Source organism: Oncorhynchus keta, chromosome 10, assembly GCF_023373465.1.
Source record: "Oncorhynchus keta strain PuntledgeMale-10-30-2019 chromosome 10, Oket_V2, whole genome shotgun sequence".
Taxonomy (NCBI): Eukaryota; Metazoa; Chordata; class Actinopteri; order Salmoniformes; family Salmonidae; genus Oncorhynchus; species Oncorhynchus keta.
The window spans coordinates 21,481,206-21,501,207 of NC_068430.1; the positions used below are offsets into that span (position 1 = coordinate 21,481,206).

General features: G+C 41.1%; 1 protein-coding gene across 1 annotated transcript; it reads right to left on the reverse strand.

Annotated features, from left to right (window-relative positions):
- Positions 1–3,499: 3,499 nt before the first annotated feature.
- On the reverse strand, positions 3,500–19,107 carry gnl3l (guanine nucleotide binding protein-like 3 (nucleolar)-like). The gene is made up of 15 exons (XM_035777352.2): positions 18,943–19,107; positions 18,798–18,838; positions 18,155–18,259; positions 17,913–18,029; positions 17,724–17,807; positions 17,382–17,517; positions 17,174–17,277; positions 16,853–16,997; positions 12,883–12,970; positions 12,622–12,799; positions 12,389–12,531; positions 12,150–12,286; positions 11,893–12,059; positions 8,835–9,009; positions 3,500–8,637 (listed from the first exon to the last, which is right to left on the reverse strand). Exons 1-15 carry the CDS (start codon positions 18,956–18,958, stop codon positions 8,570–8,572), a joined length of 1,704 nt encoding a protein of 567 aa, XP_035633245.1. The 5' UTR covers positions 18,959–19,107; the 3' UTR covers positions 3,500–8,569.
- Between the last annotated feature and the right edge of the window lie 895 nt (positions 19,108–20,002).

Sequence of the window (20,002 nt, forward strand, 5' to 3'; positions counted from 1 at the left end):
TGGACCGTCCAACTCGGAAGCGGAATCCAATGGTCCTGTAGGAGTACCGAGAATCTAAAATATAATTCAAAATAATTATCAATATTGTGTGTAACTTGAATTCCACCCACATATTATATACCTCATTACTGTTTATTATGCTCTACTAATTATATTGTAATACTCATTAACAATGCCTTCAGTCAATAAACTGTAGCCCTGGCCGTTTCCACATTTAGAAAGAATGGTACTATCTAGTTGGGTCCTGGAGAAGACTAGCCTAACTTCATCAGGGCAGAAGGCACCTCAACTTTCTTTTCATTTGGTAACATTGCATAATTAAAAAAGGATTATAAACCAACTTTGGGAAAAGTTATAGTCCTAATGAACATTCTGTAAAAGTACATCTGATATCAAATATGGGCTATTAACTAAAGAGCCCTTTAGGTTGCACATAAAAAACAATGTTTCAATCAATTATGATATCAAAGGCTTTAAAAATGTACTAGAATGTAGCTTACCGGAGACAAATCGTCAGGCGTTCAACTGGGCTGATGGACTCCCGGTAGTTGGTATTCATCCGGGAGATCCTGGCTCCAACCATCTGGAGCAGGTGATCGAACTGGCTTTGGTCCAGACGACAGTAACTTCGGAATTCCTCTCCAAACATTCGAAGCTCTTGAATGAGACGGTAGAACTCCCCTGCCTGCTTTTGGGACTTCAACCATCTCTGGAACCACACAGACCTGCGCTTTCTGCGGGGCTGGTCCCGGCCCAACAGCGCGATCAAGACCACCTTCCTCTGATTGTTGAAAGAGCCTACGCTGCTATCTTGACTATTTATTATTGCATTTAGCTCCAAAACTGCATTTGAGGGAAATTATATTATATGAATAAATTAATAAAACATGTAAGGAGATTCTCCAGTCAAACTGTTTTTATTATGTAATCCCACTTTTTTTTACTGGATATGTGTGCAACAAAAATTCAACATTCACATTTTGCTACTTTCTGTCAAGTCTACGCATACAATTTGATGCATACGTTCGACTAATAAATTCTTATGGCTGCAGGGGCAGTATTGGGTAGCTTGGATGAAAGTCAACTGCCTGCTCCTCAACCCCAGTTGCTAATATATGAATATTGTTATTGGTATTGGATAGAAAACACCCTGAAGTTTCTAAAACTGTTTGAATGATGTCTGTGAGTATAACAGAACTCATATGGCAGGCAAAAACCTGAGAAGAAATCCAAACAGGAAGTGGAAAATCTGAGGTTGGTCGATTTTCAACCCAGCCCCTATTGAATACACAGTGGGATATGGATGAAGTTGCACTTCCTAAGTCTTCCACTAGATGTCAACTGTCTTTAGAAACTTGAATGAGGCTTCTACTTTGTTGTGGAGCCGGATGGGAGCTCTTTGAGTCAGTGGTAGGTCCTGGTCACGCGCATTTCACATGACAGCGACCTGCGTTCCATGGCTTCTCTACAGACATAGGAATTCTCCGGTTGGAACTTTATTGAAGATTTATGATAACAACATCCTAAAGATTGATTCTATACTTAGTTTGACAAGTTTCTTCGACCTGTAATGTAACTTTTTGAAGTTTTCATCCAACGTTCGTATGGACCTGCACGAGCGTTTGGATTTGTGTACTAAACGCGCTAACAAAAGTAGCTACTTGGACATAAATAATGGACATTATCGAACAAATCAAGCATTTATTGTGGAACTAGGATTCCTGGGAGTGTATTCTGTCAAAGGTAAGGGAATATTTATAATGTGATTTCTGTTGACTCCAACATGGCAGATAATTTTATTTATTTTCTGAGCGCCGTCTCAGATTATTGCATGGTTTGTTTTTTCTGTAAAAAAATGTTTTAATCTGACAGAGGTTGCATTAAGGAGAGGTATATCTATATTTCCATGTCTATCAATTGTATTTATCTGCATTTATAATGAGTATTTCTGTAATTGTGCTTTTTGTGACTCCTCTCTTTGGCTGGAAAAATGGCTGATTTATTCTGTGAGTTTGTGGTGCTTTCGCTGCCTATTTGAAATCAGACACTGTGGTGGCATTAACAACAAGGTTACCTTTAAAACGGTATAAGATGCATGTATGTTTGAGGAATTTTAATTAGGAGATTTCTGTTTTGAATTTGGTGCCCTGCACTTTCACTGGCTGTTGTCATATCGATCCCGTTAACGGGATTGCAGCCCTAAAATAATGCAGTCGGTGTGTTCGAAGCGTAATGCCCCGAAAACCCGGCCTGGTGACGTCAATGCTAGAAAAATCAATTCCAGTCGAGTAACCGTTTGGTAAATATTGGTGCGTAAGCAGTTTATAAGCCTACAGAAGAAGGTTCCCTGAAGTGCCACCAACAAAGGCTGAGCTGCTACAACGTCGAGGTGCCATGCAACACAGGATGCAGTTAGCAAACCTTGGAGCAGGGACGGATCTGGGCTTTCCATGTTGTCAGTCTTTGTTGCTCACAAAAGTGTGAACCTACAGAGTACTCAGAAATGTTGAAAAAGGTGCCTACAACCAAACATGTAAATACGGGAAGTTTGTGAGGGCAACAAACCTGTGAGAAACTGAAATTTGTGCATTTCTGACCAAGCATATAGGCATCATAATTGTACATTTGGAATGGTTTTAGAACATCCTGAACATCTATGCTCCTGAAAATACAGTCTGGTCTATAGACTGGACGTAACCTAGTAAATGTAAATCTGAGACACTCAAATTAGTATGGTTACAGAAGACTGATGGTTACTTATGGCAAAAACTAAAGTAGGGTGGTTGGGTGGGCGTATAACACGAATGTGTTGCAAGTTTGATTCTCATCACGGAAAACTTTAGCAACTTTTCAACTACTTAGCATGTTCTCTAACCATTCCCCTAACTCTAACCTTAACCCAACTCCTAAATTTAACTCTAACCCCTAGGCAAAGTTAGCTGGATAAAGTTAACTCACGTTAGCCACCTACTGTAGCTAGCATTCGTAACAGATCATGTTTTGCAAATTCATAACAGTGCGTTTTGCAAATAACATAATACCAATTGTAATTCGTAACATATTACATCAAATAGGTGTTGACATTGACAAATAAATACATACCATAGGAAACGTAACCTATCATTCTAAATGTTAACCCACTGTTACCCGGGCACCGAAGACGTGGATGTTGATTATGGCACCCCCCCACACCTCTGATTCAGAGGGGTTGGGTTAAATGCGTACATTTCAGTTGAATGCATTCAGTTGTACAACTGACTAGGTATCCCTCTTTCCTTTCCCTTTAAATGGAGGTTCTTGGATTTAAGAGAATAATATTAAATGCTGAGACCAGGTTGGAAAACATAGTGGAGTACTGAACTGAACACACAGACCATGGAGGGAAGGGAGAAAAAAAAACAGTACTTAAAAAGATACCCTTTTCCCCCTTATTGGTATCCAAATGAATAAAGTAGTCTAGTTGAGGAAAGAGTTATAAACATACAGGACCAGTCAAAAGTTCAGACACACCTCCTAATTTAACCTTTATTTATTTAACTAGGCAAATCAGCTAAGAACATATAATTACTTACAATGACAGCCAAACCCGGACAACGCTGGGCCAATTGTGCGCCGCCCTATGGGACTTCCAGCCTGGATCCGAACCAGGTACTAGAGATGCCTCTTGCACTGAGATGCAGTGCCTTCGACCGCTGCGCCACTCGGTGCTCATTTAAAGGGTTTCTTTATTTTTTAAACTATTTTCTACATCGTAAAATAATAGTGAAGACATCAAAAACTATGAAATAACACACATGTAGTAACCAAAGTATTAAACAAATCAAAATATATTTTAGATTCTTCAAAGCACCCACCCTTTGCCTTGACAGCTTTGCACACTCTTGGCATTCTCTCAAACAGTTTCATGAGGAATGATTTTTCAACAGTCTTGAATGGGTACCCACATATGCTCAGCACTTGTTGCCTGCTTTTCCTTCACTCTGCAGTCCAACTCATCCCAAACCATCTCAATTGGGCTGAGATGTGGTGATTGTGGAAGCCAGGTTATCTGATGCAGAACATCACTTTTTTTGGTTAAATAACCCTTACACAGCCTGGAGATGTGTTTTGAGTCATTGTCCTGTTGAAAAACAGCAATATTAACCAGGTGAAATTGTGTCACTTCTCTTGCGTTCAGTGTATATGGCAATATTAACCAGGTGAAATTGTGTCACTTCTCTTGCGTTCAGTGTATATGCAACAGTTTGGGCCGCCTAATTTGCCAGAATTTTACGTAATTATGACATAACATTGAAGGTTGTGCAATGTAACAGGAATATTTAACTTATGAAAGCCACCCGTTAGATAAAATGCGTAACGATACCGTATTTCACTGAAATAAACGTCTTGTTTGAGATATGGTTGAATCCGGAAACTATTACTGACCTAAGGCTCGTATTTCTGTGTGTTATTATGTTATAACTAAGTCTATGATTTTATAGAGCAGTCTGACTGAGCGATGGTAGGCACCAGCAGGCTCGTAAGCATTAATTCGAACAGCACTTTCATGCGTATTGCCAGCAGCCCGTCGCTGTGCTTCAAGCATTAAGTTGTTTATGACTTCAAGCCTATCAACTCCCGAGATTAGGCTCGTGTAACCGATGTGAGATGGCTAGCTAGTTAGCAGGGCGCGCTAATAGCGTTTCAAACGTCACTCGCTCTGAGACTTGTGGTTGTTCCCCTTGCTCTGCAAGGGCCGCGGCTTTTGTGGAGCAATGGGTAATGCTGCTTTGAGGGTGGCTGTTGTCGATGTGTTCCTGGTTCGAGCCCAGGTAGGAGCGAGGAGAGGGACGGAAGCTATACTGTCACACTGGCAATACTAAAGTGCCTATAAGAACATTCAATAGTCAAAGGTTAATGAAATACAAATGTTATAGAGAGAAATAGTGCTACAATAACTACAACCTAAAACTTCTTTCCTGGGAATATTGAAGACTTATGTTAAAAAGGAACCACCAGCTTTCATATGTTCTCATGTTCTGAGCAAGGAACTTAAACGTTAGCTTTCTTACATGGCACATATTGCACTTTTACCATCTTCTCCAACACTTTGTTTTTGCATTATTTATGAGGCTAAATTTTATTGATGTATTATATTAAGTTAAAATAATCATCATCATTCAGTATTGTTGTAATTGTCATTATTACAAATAAATCAATTGGCCGATTAATTGGTATCGTCTTTTTTCAGTCCTTCAATAATCGGTATTGAAAAATCATAAATCGATCGACCTCTAGTATACACATCACTCCACAGTGCGCTTTTAACAGTTATTGGCATGGCCAGTTCTGAGGTTTTGCCTCCAGTGGCAAGTATCTGGAGCCAAAAAGGGTACTCTATGGCCAGAAGTAATAAATGCCAACAAGTTACCTCATTGGACAGAAAGAGATTTAGCTAACTCTAACCATATGAAACCTTAGAGGTGTATACTACAAAGTTGGATCAATGAGTTAGCCAGCTAACATTAATAAGCAACCAGACATAACTTGATTTTACGATTATACATTGTGTTTTGGATTGTTGAATCAGTTAGGCCATGCCCATTTCAAGCTTTAGCTTATATATATTTTTTTGAAACAAATATTTCAGAAAATGTGGACGTTGGCTAACTCATTGAATCTGCTTTGTCGAATACCCCTCAGCACTAGCTGGAGAGGTGAAATTGTTTACTTCTTACTGCGACGAGAGTATGGCCATATATGGTCAGATTCTCCTCAGACAGACAGCTGCTACCTATCTTGCGTCTACGATAAAGAGCCCAGCAAGTCAGAATGTTGAACAAAATCCAATTTCAACTTTGCTGGTTCATCGAGGTGTTGGAAATATAATTTTGTTCATTATTCTAAATTGCAATGCTTTTTATCTTAGGTTGAGGTATACAGTCAAAGCATACAAAAGCCAGAGCATTCGTACATTTGGGAGATTCCATGCCAGCATAGCACAAAAATATTTTTGGTACCTCAGATTGTTCTGGCAATTCTCACATAGGAATTTTACTGGGAGGAAGGATGGTTCACATGGTTGTTAAATTTTTACAAACCATTTTTTTTATCATGATGAAAGTGACAATCTTTAGACCACTTTTAACAAAAATACCTTTCACCACATATTTAGTTTAAAAAGCACAATTTCCCTCTATACATCTACAATAAATAAACTCAGCAACAACAAAAAAAGTCCCTTTTCCAGGACCCTGTCTTTCAAAGATAATTTGTAAAAATACAAATAACTTCACAGATCTACATTGTAAAGGGTTTAAACACTGTTTCCCATGAACCATAAACAATGAACATGCACCTGTAGAAAGGTCATTAAGACACTAACAGCTTACAGACAGTAGGCAATTAAGGTCACAGTTATGAAAACTTAGGACACTAAAGAGGCCTTTCTACTGACTCTGAAAAACACCAAAAGAAAGATGCCCAGAGTCCCTGCTCATCTGCTTGAACATGCTGCAAGGAGGCATGAGAACTGTAGATGTGGCCAGGGCAATAAATTGCAATGTCCGTACTGTGAGACGCCTAAGACAGCGCTACAGGGAGACAGGACGGACAGCTGATCGTCCTCGCAGAGGCAGACCACGTGTAACAACACCTGCACAGGATCGATATATCCGAACATCACACCTGTGGGACAGGTACAGGATGGCAACAACTGCCAGAGTTACACCAGGAACGCACAATCCCTGCATCAATGCTCAGACTGTCCACAATAGGCAGAGAGAGGCTGGACTGAGGGCTTGTAGGCCTGTTGTAAGGCAGGTCCTCACCAGACGTCACCGGCAACATCACCTATGGGCACAAACCCACCGTAACTGGATCAGACAGGACTGGCAAAAAGTGCTCTTCACTGACGAGTCGCGGTTTCGTCTCACCATGGTCGGATTCGCGTTTATCGTCGAAGGAATGAGCGTTACACCGAGGCCTGTACTCTGGAGCGGGATCGATTTGGAGGTGGAGGGTCCGTCATGGTCTGGGACAGTGTGTCACAGCTTCATCGGACTGAGCTTGTCGTGATTGCAGGCAATCTCAATGATGTGTGTTACAGGGAAGACATCCTCCTCCTTCATGAGGAACCCTTCCTGCAGGCTCATCCTGACATGACCATACAGCATGACAATTCCACCAGCCATACCGCTCGTTCTGTGCGTGATTTCCTGAGCACGTCTGGGACCTGTTGGATCAGAAGGTGAGGGCTAGGGCCATTCCCCCCAGAAATGTCCGGGAATTTGCAGGTGCCTTTGTGGAAGAATGGGGTAACATCTCACAGCAAGAATTGGACAATCTGGTGCAGTCCATGAGGAGGAGATGCACTGCAGTACTTAACACAGCTGGTGGCCACACCAGACACTGACTGTTACTTTTGATTTTGACCCCCCCCCCCCCTTTGCTCAGGGACACATTATTCAATTTCTGTTAGTCACTTGTCTGTGGAACTTGTTCAGTTTATGTCCCAGTTGTTGAATCTTATGTTCATACAAATATTTACACGTTACTTTTGCTGAAAATAAACGCAGTTGACAGTGAGAGGTCATTTAATTTTTTTTGCTGCGTTTAGAAAGAGAAGTCAGCGCGTCAGTGACCCAAACAACAATTTCTCACTCGGCGCAAAAAGTGGATTTAATATGATTCTGAATATTTCTTTGTTATCGGAATCCATGCTACAACTAGAAGAAGTTAAGAAACCGGTTCCTTCCAAATCGAGAATGAAGAAAGTATTGTCATGTAAAGGTGTCGAAATATTAGAACCAAATGCATGACCTTAGAGACCAACTTTAGATTTGCCGCTGAGGTTCCAGTTCGCATGGCTACTAATTTGTAATTTAAATAAATATTAGATTTGACCTAATCTAGATTTCTAATTGAACTGCTGAATTATAGAAACTAGATTAGTTAATCTAAGGTTAAATCTCTATGACTATGATTAGTGACACGTGTCATAATGGATTCACCATAGCAATATGTTCTAATTCTATGGAAACAAACCAGCACTGGTCATTGCTAGTTAGCAAAGTGAGTTTTCACTTCAGGCTAAGGATGCAATTAATTGCACTTTGCTGTCAAATAAGTTAGCTGGCTAGCTGAGTTTAACAAACATAAACCACAGGAGATAAAATTGTTAAATAACACCAAAAATAAAAGCACATACACTAATATTCGCTGAATTTAAACCTCCAGTGGTAGTTTAGATTATTCTAATTTAACATTAGTAAAATTGTTTTTAAAACAATGGAGCAACAATATTAGATTTTATCCTGGTTTAAAGTCAAAATGTAAGTGGGAGTAATTTCAAAATAGGATTAAAGTTTGGTGCAACAAGATTAACAAATAAACCTTAATTAAACCCAGTTTAAGAGTTAATCCATGTTGGTACAACCCACCCTCAGTCTTGATATGTAAATGCTGATATACGTTATTGCACATCATGCCCAACACTAGGGGATGTTGCGAATAAGGTTGACAATATTGACTGAACAGAACTAAATAAAAAAAATTAAAAAACACCCCGTTTTAGATGACCTTTTATTTTTCATATATCTGAAAATGCAAAGTTCATTGCCGTCGTCAGGCTGTCTGAGAGTTTGGTAGCAATTTTGTCTGAAAAGAAAATAGTGAGAAAGGAGAAATTGTATAAACTCACAGATCAACATGTCAATTACAGAAGTAATGGTAGAATAAAAACACCAAAACCATATTGAAGTTAAAAACCTCAAGGTAACAAAATATGGTTGTCAAGTGATCTACAAACCAAGGATTTATACAACAAATTGTTTGTTTTAAAACGTAAGACATACCAGCTCTTTTCTGTTGCTTCTTCCTCTTCTTCCCAGCAGCCACGAGTGCTTGGCCCTGCTGAAGAGGGTCTACGTTCCAGATATCCTTTAAATCGAGGGTCCTGGGGGCAGCAGCATCAACTGAACCACCAGTCTTTGCCCTTGGTGTTTTTATCTCCACAGTCATAGGTCCAAACTAGTGTTAAATTTAAAAAAAGACAAGATGTACAACACAAGTGTATACCACCTTCCTAATATCGGATTCACCTGTTCAGTATGTCATGGAATGAGCAGGTGTTCTCAAATGTTTTGTACACTTAAGATGAAAGTCCTTAAAGATGCATTTAAGTGGAACTCAGCAAAAGTCATAATAACACTGTAAAACTGGTATCATCGGAGTTGTGTTAAGTAGGCATGAAAATGGGGAGTTGCTTCAGGGACATTGACAACTAAGTTTAAAGCTTAATTAAAAACATTTTTTTTAAATTCCTGCTTTGGAATGGATGTGTCAATGTGTAGTCATGGCCAAAAAGTTTTGAGAATGACAAATACACATTTTCAAAGTCTGCTGCCTCAGTTTGTATGATGGTAATTTGCATATACTCCAGAATGTTATGAAGAGTGATCAGATGAATTGTAAAGTCCCTCTTTGCCATGGAAATGAACAGAATCTCAAAAAAACATCCCCACTGCATTTCAGCCCTGCCACAAAAGGACCAGCTGACATCATGTCAGTGATTCTCTCGTTAACACAGGTGTGAGTGTTGACCAGGAGAAGGGTGGCTGTTGTCGTTGTGTTCCAGGTTCGAGCCCAGGGAGGAGCGAGGAGAGGGACAAAAGCTATACTGTTACACTGGCAATACTAAAGTGCATATAAGAACATCCAATAGTCAAAGGTTAATGAAATACAAATGACAGAGAAATAGTCCTATAATACTACAACCTAAAACTTCTTACCTGGGAATATTGACGACTTATGTTAAAAGGAACCGCCAACTATCATAAGTTCTCATGTTCTGAGCAAGGAATTTAAACGTTAGCTTTCTTACATGGCACATATCGCACTTTTACTTTCTTCTCCAACACTTTGTTTTTGCATTATTTAAACCAAATTGAACATATTTCATTATTTACTTGAGGCGAAATAGATTTTATTAATGTATTATATCAAGTTAAAATAAGTGTTCATTCAGTATTGTTGTAATTGTCATTTGTACAAATACGTTTGGAAAAAAAAAAGAATGGGGGAAAAGAATTGACCGATTAATTGGTATCGGCTTTTTTTGGTCCTCCGATAATCGGTATCTGGGTTGGAAAATCAGTCGGTCGACCTCTACTTCAGATCTAATGGAGAATCCCTGTGGGATGCATAAACTGGCAGAGAGCTTTTCAGTGCAACAATGTCTCTGGAAAACATCCACATTATTTCCAGGATTATCCGCTTATTATCAGAGACATCAGACCAGCCCGGCGGCAGAGAGACAAGCTAGCGGCAATTAGGTGAGTGTGGGACAAGTGAGTGGACCGCCTTCTCCTGTTTTACAACTCTGGGCCCAACGTTACTGTTGATGAGCAGCTTTTGCCATTTAGGGTCCGTTGCCCCTTCAGGCAGTACATACTGTATAAACCCACAAAATATGGAATCAAGATCCGGGCTGCCTGTGATGCTGCTTCATCATATGCATGGAACATGCAAGTGTAAACAAGGAAGCCAGGCGGAGGAGCCCCTGAGACGAATCAGGGGATGCAAGTTGTCCTGAACTTGACACAGGAACTCCGTGGCCACAACATCACATTCGCTAACTTTTTTATTTTTATACTTCGCACAAGCTGGGACAGGAGCACTTGACAATGTTAGGAACAGTACAAAAAAAAACAAGCCAAAGCTCCCACCTCAGCTGTTGAATACACAGAACAGGCCTATCAATTCCTCAAAATTTGTGTTCACAAACGACACGCCCCTAGTCTCCTACGTACCAACGGCTGGTAAAAAGGTGGTACTCATGAGTACGCTGCATAGGGATGGGAGAATCTGTGGCCAGGAACATCAAAAACCAAAAATCATAATGGATTACAATGCCACAAAAGGAGGGGAGGACAATTTAGACAAGCTGGTGACTGGCTACAACTGTGAAATTCTTCAACATCTTGGCGTGGAACGCAACGCGTTTGTCATCTGGATGGCGTTGAACCCAGATTGGAACAGAGGGAAGAAGATGGCTCTTTCTAGAAGAGCTGGGCAAGGCATTGGTAAGACCTCAAATCCAGAGGCGGCAGCAGATCCCAAGGACCCTAGCTTATGCAGCCATCATGAGGGGGATTCAGGAGGAGGATGCTTGTTGCCTGCCTCGCAAAACCAACAAAGCCAATACTGAAAGTAAGTGATGCTGTTGAATGTGTGCGTCTCTCCTACCTTGGCCTGCTGTAACTATGTATGTGAGTGTGTGTGAGAGATGTTAGTAAAATTCCTGAACTAAGTGTTCATCATTCTAGGTTGCAGCTGGTGGCAACAAGAAGCGCTGCGATGTGTGTGGACCCAAGAAGGACAGGAAGACAGTACACAGGCATCAAGTGCAAGAAATACATTTGCAACACACACACAGTAGAGAACTCTGTCCCTCATGTGGTGTGTAGACCGGCCTTAATGTGTGTTCAATGGGGCTCATTTATCATTTACATAAAATGGAGTATGTAAAATGTATCCTTCCAAATTGTTCAATTCAAACCAATAAACATCAAGTGATGAAAACATGATTTTTCTACCCATGTCTTGATTATAATTGATTTGTTTACAAAAATAAACATGATCTAGCAGAGGTAAATGGCAAATATTAACCATGTATCAAATATAACCATGTATGCTGTCTATATTGCTTGTAATTGATAAGTCAACATCTAAGTATTAAGTATTTGTACGGCATTGTTTTCAAAACCCAATAATGTAGTGAGTCCAACAGACCCGCGAACATTAGGTGAATAACAAAAACATGATCACCACACAAGAGTTAAGAACTAAAAGGTCTAAAAAAAAAAGTACCACAGAATCAGTTTAACTTGTCAAGTAAAAGCACTGAAATACCTCTGGGTCCTGACCATCATCCATGGATTCAGTTTCATCCTTGGACTCAACCCCATCCAAAGCTCCACCTTCCATTTCCAGGTCACAAGGTGGTTCTTCTTGACCACCCTGAGTCATCCCAGCAGTTGCCATGCAGAAACCCATTTGGACATCAGTGCAAGACGACACTACAAGAAAAACAAACATTTAGCACACTCTTTTTATACCAACATAACTTTTCAATTACTAGGTAACTGTCAAATGTGTGTGTATCCTACCAGCTAGCACTTCCTGGTTTCCCTTCTCTAGTTCCTCCCAGTCGAAAGCTTTGCCCATCTCTGCCACAATCTCAGCACTGATATGAGTGGGAAGAGTGTGCGTCTCCGGAGGGTGTGTAAAGTAGCTGATCCTACCCCTACATGACAGTAAATTAAACAGAATAATGGGACTTTATTAGGTAGGGACGGTGTAGCTTTGAAAACCTCAGATGTAAATGCTTTTTGCAGTTTTCACCCACCCTGTCCAGTCCATTAGGACACTCTTTGCCGCCTTGTCATTATCAGGCAGTCCTCCCTTCCTCAACTTGCCCTGTCGCTGTGCCAACAACGCCAGGAATTCGAGAGCTGTGTGGAAGTCTGGAACACCATAGTGTTCCATGATCTATTGAAAAATGAAATGAAATATGAGAACATGGACGTAACATCTGTCACATCATTGCAGTGAATATGTCGTTAAATAATCTTTGGATACCTGTTTCTTATTGCAGCGTCTTAAGATGGCTTCGACTGGAGATAGAGGGTCTACAAGCTGCTCAATCTTTACACAATTCCGAAGGATCATGGCCGCGTCAGTCGTCGAGGTTGCCATTACAATGCCAGGACAATCTAAAAGCTTGATGTGCTTGTCCAAGTGTATTTCCTGAAGGCACCTAAAAGCCATCATACAGGTCAGTCAAGCAAGGAAAGAACATGTAGACCTAGACAAAATTAAAGCCAAAAGTGTTGCACTTACTTGGTTACACCGGGTGTGGCTCCAACATTGCATGCACGTGCCCGCTTCAAACTGTTTATCAGACTGCTCTTTCCAACATTGGGAAAGCCTGAAAAAAAGAAACCATTCAAAATATTGCATAACTTCAAACCTTTGCCCAATTTGAAAAGTCTGGAATGACGTGGCCATGATCCTTCGAAATTGTGTGAAGATTGAGCAAGTAGCCTAGTGGTTAGGAGCGTTGGGCCAGTGAGTTAAATTTTGCTGGTTCGAATCCCCGAGTCGACAAGGTGAAGAAAAACATTTTTTTTTTAAGTGCAGTTGAGCAAGGCACTGAACCCTAATTGCTTTTGTATCAATAAGTGCATTGAGGATGTCGTCCCCACAGTGATTGCACGTACATACCCCAACCAGAAGCCATGGATTTACAGGCAACCCTCACACTGATCTAAAGGTAGAGCTGCCGCTTTCAAGGACTGGGACTAACCCGGAAACTTATAAGAAATCCTGCTATGCCCTGTGATGAACCATCAAACAGGCTAAGCGTCAACACAGGAATAAAATAGAATCGTACTACACCGGCTCCGACGCTCACTGGATGTGACAGGACTACAAAGAACAACACATCTGAGAGCTGCCCAGTGACACGAGCCTACTAGAGGAAGTACAGTTCCCGCTCAGCCCAGTCAAAACTGTTCGCTGCTCTGGCCCCCCAATGGTGGAACAAACTCCCTCACGACGCCAGGACAGCGGAGTCAATCACCACCTTCCGGAGACACCTGAAACCCCACCTCTTCAAGGAATACCTAGGATAGGGTAAGTAAGGGTAAGTAATCCTTCTCCCCCCCCAACAAGATTTAGATGCAAGTGGCTGTTCCACTGGTTGTCATAAGGTGTATGCACCAATTTGTAAGTCGCTCTGGATAAGAGCGTCTGCTAAATGACTTAAATGTAAATGTAGATAAGCTAAATAACTTCTATGCTCGTTTCGAGGCAAGTAACACCGGAACATGCATGAGAGCGTCAGTTGTTCCCAGACGACTGTATGATCACGCTTGCCACAGGCGATGTGAGTAAGACCTTTAAAAAGGTCAACATTCACAAGGCCGCAGGGCCAGACAGAGTACCAGGACGTATGCACAGAGCATGCGCTGACCAACTTGCAAGTGTCTTCACTGACATTTCAAACCTCTCCCTGTCGGAGTCTGTAATACCAGCATGTTTCAAGCAGACCACCACAGTCCCTGTGCCCAAGAACATGAATTTAGCCTGCCTAAATGACTACAGACCCGTAGCACTCACATCTGTAGCCATGAAATGCTTTGAAAGGCTGGTCATGGCTCACAACACCATTATCCCAAAAACCCCAGACCCACTCCAATTTGCATACTACACCAACAGATCCACAAATTATGCAATCTCTATTGCACTCCACAATGCCCTTACACACCTGAACAAAAGGAACACTTATGTAAGAAAGCTGTTCATTGACTACAGCTCAGCGTTCAACACCATAGTGCCCTCAAAGCTCATCACTAAGCTAAAGACCCTGGGACGAAACACCTCCCTCTGCAACTGGATCCTGGACTTCCTGATGGGCAGGCCCCAGGTGGTAAGGGTAGATAACACATCTGCCACGCTGATCCTCAACATGTGGGTCCCTCAGGGGTGCATGCTCATCCCCCCTCCTGTACTCCCTGATCACTCATGACTGCACAGCCAAGCACGACTCCGACACCATCATTAAATTTGCTGATGACACAAGTGTTGGCCTGACATGGGTCCTCAGATCCTCAAAAGGTTCTGCAGCTGCACCATCGAGAACATTGTGATGGGTTGCGTCACTGCCTGGTATGGCAACTGCTCGGCCTCCGATCACGAGGCACTAGAGAGTAGAGGTCGACCAATTATTAATTTTCATCACCGATACAGATAATTGGAGATCCCCTAAAAAAAGGCACGCACCGATTAATATATATATATATAATAATGAATATAACACTGAATGAACAACCTGATGGGTCATTTCACGGGACGTATTGACTGAAAGAAACTGATTTTAAGACCACAAGTAATGACATACTTGTGCACCAATGATTTGCCCGCTGTTTCGTTGATTGACTGTATTTTAACCCAATGACCACTGATCGTCTTGAAATCTAGCTGGGTAGATAGCCAATGAGCTGAGGTAAACGGCAATAGGTCATGTTTATGTGTTGCAAGACCAACCCATGTAGTAAGCTCAGACGTAAAGAGAGTAATTCGCTATTGAAGTTTCATACCGGAAGGAGCAACACACATTACCCACAGCGTCGTTTCGCATATTCAGCTGTTTAGATACCAATCATTATGGCGACTAAGTCAGGGAAAGCGAAATCTAAGTCTAGATATACAGATGTACACAATTTTAGAATAAAGTGATTGGGAAAGTGAGACAGAGATTGTTGTAGGACGATTAATTTAGCGATTCCCAAGTGTAGGAATATTTTTTGAACGGGACAGGACATCGTTTTGGACTGGTAAGTTATTCTCATGCAAATGCCCTTGTTTGAAATTAATAATATAAAATATTGGTTCATTTGTTTTACATTTTAGAAGCAATATAAAAACATGTAATGTCATGAAATGTGAGATGCGCGTGTCTGCCACCCAACCCAAATGAAATAGCCTATTTGAGGCTGTTGTGGGGAGGGCAGGCCCACAATGGCCAAAGTGAAATGGAGACAGTAGATACAGCTGGCCTAAATATTGCAGTTACATTGCACAACCTTTAATGTTACGTCATAATCATTTAAAATTCTGGCTCTTTGCGAACTAATTTGCCAGGCGGCCCAAACTGTTGCATATAACCTGACTCTGCGTGCAACGAACGCAATAGAAATGACAATTTCCCTAGTTATTATTGCCTGCTAACATTTATTTTAACTAAATATGTAGGTTAAAAAAAAAAAAACTTCTGTCTATTGATTTTAAGAAAGGCATTCATGTTTATGGCTCGGTACAATCGTGCAACAATTGTGCTTTTTTTGCGAATGCGCTTTTGTTAAAACATCCCGTTTGGCGAAGTAGGCTGTGATTCAATGATAAATGAACAGGCACCACATTCATTATATACAACGCAGGACAAGCTAGTTGACCTATAAATATCAACCATGTGTATTTAACTAGTGATTATGTGAAGATTGATTGTTTTTTTAATAAGATACGTTTAATGCTAGCGAGCAACTTACCATGGCTCCTTGCTGCACTCGCATAACCACCTTGACCACCTGCCACGCAGTTTCCCCGTGGAATACAATGTAATCGGCGTCCAAAAATGCAGATACCGATTGTTATGAAAACTTGAAATCGGCCCTAACTAATCAGTCGACCTCTACTACAGAGGGTAGTGCGTGTGGCCCAGCACATCACCGGGGCCAAGATTCCTGCCACCCAGGACCTCTATACCAGGCAGTGTCAGAGGAAGGCCCTACATTTTTTTGTCAAAGACTCCAGCCACCCTAGTTAAGGACTGTTCTCTCTGCTGCCGCACGGCAAGCGGTACCGAAGAGCTAAGTCTAGGTCCAAGAGGCTTCTAAACAGCTTCTACCCCTAAGCCATAAGGATCATGAACAGCTAATCAAATGGCTACCCAGACTATTTGCACTGCCCCCCCACCCTTCTACGATGCTGCTACTCTGTTAATTATCTATGCATAGTCAGTTTAATAATTCTACCTACATGTACATATTACCTCAATACCGGTACCCCCTGTATATAGCCCGCTATTGTTATTTACTGCTGCTCTTTAAGGATTTGTTATACTTACCTTTTACTTTTTGGCAGGTATTTTCTTAAATCTGCATTGTTGGTTAAGGGCTTTTAAGTAATTATTTAACTTTAAAGTCTACACCGGTTGTATTCGGCGCATGTGACAAATACATTTTGATTTGAAGAAGCTCTGGATAACAGCGTCTGTTAAATGACAAATGTACATTTAAAATGTACCCACCAACCACACCAACAGTGATGGCTGTCTTAATGTCTAGGTTGCGGCAGTAGTTCCCCAAAAGTTTCATCAGGCATTCCGCACCCACACAGGCACTGCTACCTAGGAGCTCAGCAGTGGCCTGGGTAACAGGTACATTGCTTCGCTTCTGCAAATTGAAAACACAAGTATAGTTACTCGATCCTAACTGAAAAAAGTTTCAGTTTATCTAGTACATAAATCCTTATTGCTTAACAGTAAAATATAAATATTTTATGTAACTTTAATTTCAGTAAACTATCCTGTCCATGTCCTACATATGCTGTTCTGAATAGTCTGACTCACCAAATTCTTGTTCTGTTGTTGCGTTGAGGCTTTGAAAGCCACAGTGGGAAATTCATTGCGAAGATACTTGATCCATTTCTCCACAATCTCCTTGGACACCAGGTCTAAGAGTACAGTGGAAAGACATGTTTGTCAGTTAAAGATAATATGGCACAATGGTATCTAATGTATAAAACTATGCATATTAATTAATCTCTCACACACTCACCAATCTTGTTAAGCACCAGGACTATTTTCTTGTCAGTGCCGCTCTGAATTACAGCCTGCTCCACCTGAGGACAACGGCAGCCAAGAGGGTCACGGGCATCCAGAACCTCCAGAATCACATCAGAGGCCTCAACCACCTTTTATAGAGAACAGGGAATACAACACATTGTTATAATATAAATTATAAGCACTACACACAGGTAACCTTCTCTAAAAGATCAGCTTACTGGTACAGAAATGTAATGTAAATAAATGGGTATCAATCAAGTGCAATACTGCAAATTGTTACACGCGTGCTACTATGCACTCTCACAGACTATTGCACTCGATAAAGAAAAGTTACCTTTTTGAATTCCCTGTAGTACGCCTTTCTTGAATTCTCATTTTCAAAATTAACATGCTTCTCTAAAATCAGCATCTCAGTTTCCTGCAATCAGATAACACAAAAACACTAATGACACGCCTTCTCATTTAATGAGAAAAACAGCATTGGGAAAGCTGCTCTTTCTATAACCTACACTAGTTAAATTACCCTCTGCTCAAACTCTCTTTGTCGCTCTAGAACATCTCTCTGAAAACCATCCAGACTTCTCCTCTTCATCTGCTCCCGTTCTCTTGACAACCTCTGCTTTTCTTGGAGCTCCTGAAGCTGACCATGGCAAAGAGAGCAACACATTTTAAATACCTATAAATCAATTGCCAATCCAGAAGAATTGTGCTATTGTCATGACAAATTAACAGTTGTAATAAAAATAAATGTATATCATGGTTCACCCTTTTCTTCCGGATTTCTTCTGGTTTTCCATACCCTTTGGGATGGCGTGCAATGGACAGCTCTGAATGCATTTTCCCTCCTTGAGTCTGTTGTCCATCTTTCCCCTTCAATTGAAATAAAATATCCAATGAGATATGGCCACCGACGTTAACATAACATAAGTAGCTAAACTATAGTTATACTGCCTTGTTCAGGGGCAGAACGAGAGATTTCTACATTGTCAGCTCGGGGACTCGTTCCTGTAACCCGCCCCGTCTACTTCACACCGAGTCGGACAAAGGTATTATATTGGGCTGCAGAGACCTTTCTCGGGTCATTTACTATGTTTTTGTCAAAAGCTGAGTTTCTGAAGTTGTAGCAATCGATGTTGTACGCCAAAATGGGGTCAGCTGCCTGGCAGATTTGTCCAAAGTGGTTACAACAGGCTAGCTAGTCGCCGCAATCAGCATCTCTTGTGTATTGCTACTATGCTCACCAGCGACGCAAGTGAAATTCAAATGATATTGTATTCAACATTATGGCTTGCGCACTGTTCTAAAATATAATCTATTGCAAATTGTTCGACTGTGAATAACATATTGTTGTTTATAACGTTACAATCTAGCTAACGTACCGAGTAGCAACCAGGCTAGCTAAACATACCTTTTGTTTTCCTTGGAAAAGTACTTTCGCTCGCTTTTGTTCTGCAAAACCCACAACAACAAAATAAGTTACACATCAACCTAGCTACAATGTTGATTAAATGTTTAAACTATCAAAGTCAAATAACATTTATGTGTTTACGGACTTCTGGCCTTCGACATGATTCCACATGTGGAGTGGTTGGTGATGGATTGCGCGGATCTGACGTCAAATCACGAAATCAGGTTAAGGCTCTTCAAAATAAAAGCTCAGCAAAGACAAAAACGCATGCAGCTGCCGATTACTAGCCCTGAAACCGAATGTCTGCGATGCGACTTTGTTTTCAGCCTCTTCTGCATCTTCTTCTGTGGGGATATAAGGCAGACTACACCCTATGAGGTGTGTTGCCGCCACCTGCTGAGTGGGGTGAAAACTGGGAAACTTTATTGCAAAAAGGGAGGAGGGAGGAGGACATACTAATTTAAAAAACGTAAACAAAAATGCTTAGCCTTTTTCAAAAAATGTACTCAGATCCTTACACAGGCTCTGGGGCCTTGTGAAGGGGGAACATAGTTAGTCAGTATTCCCTGCAATGTGTAAAAATATATATATTATTATTTGTTTGGCCAGTACAATCTATCCCTTGGGCAAAACAAACAACAAATTAACCTTCTTTAACAACTTCATTCTCAGGCTGCAGGGTATCCACTGCATCAGCTATTTGCACCTCCTCTGCAAAGGAGACATGCGTGACAGACCTTGATCCTTGCTACTACTCAGAAGCTCTGAATCCCACCACAATTGCAGCACCAAAAAATATTAAAAATATTAAAAAATCTTTATCTGCCGGCCCCAGCCGCGAACTCAGGCTCTGTGTGTAGTTAACCGACCCTCTGTCCAGTCATTGCCATTTTACCTGTTGTTGTTTTAGCTGATTAGCTGTTGTTGTTGTCTTAGCTAGCTCTCCAAATCAACACCTGTGATTACTTTATGCCTCGCTGTATGTCTCTCTCATATATCAATATGCCTTGTATACTGTTGTTTAGGTTAGTTATCATTGTTTTAGTTTACAATGGAGCCCCTAGTTCCACTCATTATACCTCTGATACCTCCTTTGTCCCACCTCCCACACATGTGGTGACCTCACCCATTATAACCAGCTTATCCAGAGATACAACCTCTCTTATCATCACTCAGTGCCTGGGCTTACCCCCCGCTGTACCCGC